Source organism: Asparagus officinalis, chromosome 7, assembly GCF_001876935.1.
Source record: "Asparagus officinalis chromosome 7, Aspof.V1, whole genome shotgun sequence".
NCBI classification, from domain to species: domain Eukaryota; kingdom Viridiplantae; phylum Streptophyta; class Magnoliopsida; order Asparagales; family Asparagaceae; genus Asparagus; species Asparagus officinalis.
This window is the reverse complement of record NC_033800.1, coordinates 34,674,658-34,678,833: the sequence shown is the minus strand read 5'-3', so window position 1 is coordinate 34,678,833 and position 4,176 is coordinate 34,674,658. Positions and strand designations below refer to the sequence as shown.

General features: G+C 42.6%; 2 protein-coding genes across 7 annotated transcripts in view; both read left to right on the top strand.

Moving 5' to 3' along the window:
* Positions 1-1,821, top strand: part of LOC109848592 (dihydrolipoyl dehydrogenase, mitochondrial) — an 11,128-nt gene extending 9,307 nt beyond the window's left edge. Inside the window, exons 2-3 of one of the 2 annotated variants that reach the window (XM_020418168.1) lie at positions 239-892; positions 950-1,821. In XM_020418168.1, coding sequence (XP_020273757.1) covers positions 239-892; positions 950-1,546 — 1,251 coding nt within the window. In that variant the 3' untranslated portion in view covers positions 1,547-1,821. Of the gene's footprint in view, positions 1-238; positions 893-934 lie in introns of both variants that reach the window. The other variant, XM_020418167.1, reaches the window with a different exon arrangement.
* Positions 3,151-4,176, top strand: part of LOC109848593 — a 10,182-nt gene continuing 9,156 nt past the window's right edge. For 4 of the 5 annotated variants that reach the window (XM_020418174.1, XM_020418173.1, XM_020418172.1 and 1 more), the window contains exon 1: positions 3,462-3,577. Coding sequence is in view for 1 of the 5 variants with exons in the window: in XM_020418170.1 (XP_020273759.1) it covers positions 3,303-3,577 (275 nt within the window). In the remaining 4 variants the exon portion in view is untranslated. Of the gene's footprint in view, positions 3,578-4,176 lie in introns of all 5 variants that reach the window. The other variant, XM_020418170.1, reaches the window with a different exon arrangement.

The window sequence follows — 4,176 nt, the reverse complement described above, 5'->3', positions numbered from 1 at the left end:
CCTCCATCATATATTTGTTTCTTACCAGATTGTATCTCATTTTCTTCTTTCTTGAACTTGAATTCTTAGTAGCATTACCCTTTATTTGCAAAGAGTAGCTACTCATGCCATTTTTTTTGTTCTTGAACTTGAATTCTTGAGTAGCATTACCCTTTATTTGCAAAATTAACTTTCATAATGTGGTTCTTGGCTAAGAGTAGCTACTTATAGATATTTTTTTTTTTTTTTTGAATTTCAGGCTCTGCTACACTCCTCTCACATGTACCATGAAGCCGTGCATGCCTTCCCAAACCATGGTGTCAAGTTCTCCCAGCTTGAAGTTGATCTGCCTGCCATGATGGCACAAAAAGACAAAGCTGTCTCTGGTCTAACCCGAGGTATTGAAGGCTTATTTAAGAAGAACAAAGTGAACTATGTTAAAGGATATGGAAAGTTTGCCGCACCTAATGAAATATCCGTAGAGACCCTCGAAGGTGGAAACACAGTTATCAAGGGCAAAAACATCATAATCGCAACAGGTTCTGACGTCAAATCCCTTCCAGGAGTCACCATTGACGAGAAGAAGATTGTCTCATCAACTGGTGCTCTAGCTTTATCCGAAATCCCCAAAAAGCTTGTGGTGATTGGTGCTGGCTACATTGGACTAGAGATGGGCTCAGTCTGGGGTCGACTTGGCTCAGAAGTAACAGTTGTTGAGTTTGCTTCAGACATTGTTCCGACTATGGATGGTGAAGTTAGAAAGCAATTCCAGCGGATGCTTGAGAAGCAAAAAATGAAGTTTATGCTTAAGACAAAGGTCGTTGGGGTCGACACATCTGGGTCAGCGGTGAAGCTTACACTCGAGCCAGCTGCTGGCGGTGAACAAACCACTCTTGAGGCTGATGTAGTTTTGGTCTCAGAGCCAGCTGCTGGCGGTGAACAAACCACTCTTGAGGCTGATGTAGTTTTGGTCTCAGCAGGTAGAACACCATTCACTGCTGGGCTTGGACTTGATGCTATCGGTGTTGAGACGGACAAGTTAGGCAGGATTCCTGTAGATCATCAGTTTATGACGAATGTTAAAGGCGTCTATGCCATTGGAGATGTAATACCGGGACCCATGCTTGCTCACAAAGCTGAAGAGGATGGAGTTGCTTGTGTGGAGTTTATCGCAGGAAAAGAGGGCCACGTTGACTATGACTTGGTGCCTGGAGTTGTATACACACATCCTGAGGTTGCTTCGGTTGGAAAAACCGAGGAGCAAGTGAAGGCAGCTGGTGTAGCTTATCGAGTGGGCAAATTTCCTTTCATGGCAAATAGCAGAGCAAAGGCTATTGATGATGCTGAGGGGTTGGTGAAGATTCTGGCAGAGAAAGAGACCGATAAAATCTTGGGAGTTCACATCATGGCACCAAATGCTGGAGAATTGATCCATGAAGCAGTGCTGGCAATGCAGTATGGAGCGTCAAGTGAGGACATTGCTCGCACGTGTCATGCTCACCCTACTATGAGCGAGGCTGTGAAGGAAGCTGCTATGGCTACCTATGACAAGCCCATTCACATGTAGTTAGCTTTTGTATGATTCTGGTTTAATCTTCACGTCCTTACGAGTTTTTGAAATAAGTTTAGGTTCAGTTATCGGGAACCAATATTGTTCGTCAACTGGCAGACACTTTTGTCAGCGAGATTTAGAAAATCTGAGATTTTTGGTTTTGTAAGCATTTTTTAACGGTTTTATTTCAGTGTCTGAACAGGATTTGGAGTCTATGTTGTAAGTTGAGATGCACATGAAATTTGGTGTTACTGAACATTTGTTCGAGTAGTATACTGTTGCCTTGTTTTTGTGTAGAGTGCGCTTAAACTCACTCAGGCCTATAATGATCTGAGATGCAACTTGGAGGACGGTTGGAAAAAGTTGGAACCAAATTGGCAACTAGACAGATTTAGTATATTGTATAAAACAACTGAAGCTTGCTATTTGGTGATGGTTATTTCATACGCATGCGCAAAGGCGAGTCAATCAACAAACAGTCAGAACTACCAGCGTCACTAAGTAGCCAATACTGTGTTCGCTTGTTGAAACTTGCGTCTAGCAACCTTCTGCTTTCACTTGAACTTTCTCATGGCTTTAGAAATCTACTGGTATGATTCCATTTGCTTTGCCATTATTGTGTTCGCCATCACGAGCTCTCTATGGGTAGTCCTAAAGAAGGAGGGCAGTCGGCGTGCAGGTGATTGGACCAAGTATGACTACTGGGACTTGCTGGTTGTTGTCGCTCAGGGTAGTGAACCGAGGCTCATCGCTCTGTCGAGAACTGGGCATGTGGGCTCAGACCAGCCCTGGATGAGCTGCTGGCGATGCGTTAATCCTGAATGGCTGCTTGTGCTTAGGATGTTTGCCTTCATCGTGTTAGTTGGGATCTTGTCGTGGGATATTTCGGCTTATGATTCAACCATTATGGTGTACTATACTGAGTATGTGGCTGCAACCTTTGTTGTTTTCGAGGATGTGATTCTCCAGGAGTCTTTGGTTAAATTCGTATCTATTCTCGATGCAAAATTACATCAGTTAGATGCATATTTTGACCACCAACAACACTCAATTTTGTTAATTACCTCAGTTTTTAGTGAACCACATTCATCAGGTGCAAAATAATTACTAGCGATACCAAGATTATTGAGTTTACAAATCAATAACTCCGTCGTCACATTATATAGAACATAGGAAAGAAGCTAGCAAATTAAAATATCTTTCATTCCCCCAAAGTATATTAGTAAGGGAGACGCTACAGGCATACCCTCGGGCACTCCGACCACCCCCCTCTAGCTATAGTGTAGGGGGCCCCACTTGAGTTTTTTTTTAAAAAAATCTCAAGTGAGGCCCTCTGTACTGTAGCTAGAGGGGGTGTGGCCGGAGGTGTGCCCGAGTGTGTGCCTGTATCATTTTTCTATTAGTAACGGTAGACGAGAAAATTCTAGTTTCATTGGCTTTGATTTATACCTAAAACAGAAAAAAATGACACAAAGATGAATACACTCAATACAGAGACGATAAACTGCTACTGAAAATATATGCAGAGGAGGAATTACCCTTCTGAAAATAAGTAAAAAAGTAAAAATAAAAAATTGACAACAGGGGTAAGCTCTAGTAGATGTAGGGATGCTTCTGGTGGCAGTTGCAGCAGTTGCGTCTCATAACCCTCATCTTTAATATCCGTGTCCTGTTCCTTCGTCACTCCCCAAAGTCTTCACCCTTTCCATCTCCAATCTAGATATCAAAGTTAGGGTTTTTTTCGTCCCAACTTAGGGTTTTCTCCCCTAAAATGAAAGAGAAGAGAGAAGGCTTAGACTACTGGATCCACTGGCAAGTGTTCGTCTGCGCTCTGGTCATCGTCGCTCCGGCGATCGCGGCGGCGATCGTGCTCTCGAGATATAGGGATGAGCAATTGAGACCGTCGGATGTCTGGACTCCTTGCTGGAAGAAGATCCATCCGATTTGCCTTCTGGTGTACCGCGGTCTCGTTGTGTTGATCATGTCTTGTTTGCTGACTCGATTCCTTCTTGTTGACGGCGCTTTCGCCTTCTACTTCTATACTCAGTAAATTTTCTTCTTTCTCTCTTTTCGATTTTTGCTGAATACTCTGTGAATTTAGGACATTGTCAATATCTTGTGATGCTCGTTAGCAGAACGAGTTAAAAATTTGGTGACTGGTAGTTCATCTAGGCTTTGAAATTGAATTTGGAGAAACTTTGAAAGGACTTGAAAAAAAGAGCGAGATTTGGCGGTGGAAAGATATTTTGCTTGATAACAAGTTCATAAGGCTTGAATATTCGATGAATTTTGCTTGAATCCATTGCTGAAACGACATTTATAACCTAGGTAGCACAGATTCGGGTGCGGACACGGACACAGACATGGCAAATTTGTAAAATGTAAGATACATGAGAGCGAGATTTGGCGGTGGAAAGATATTTTGCTTGATAACAAGTTCATAAGGCTTGAATATTCGATGAATTTTGCTTGAATCCATTGCTGAAACGACATTTATAACCTAGGTAGCACAGATTCGGGTGCGGACACGGACACAGACATGGCAAATTTGTAAAATGTAAGATACATGTTATAACCTAGGTAGCACAGATTCGGGTGCGGACACGGACACAGACATGGCAAATTTGTAAAATGTAAGATACATG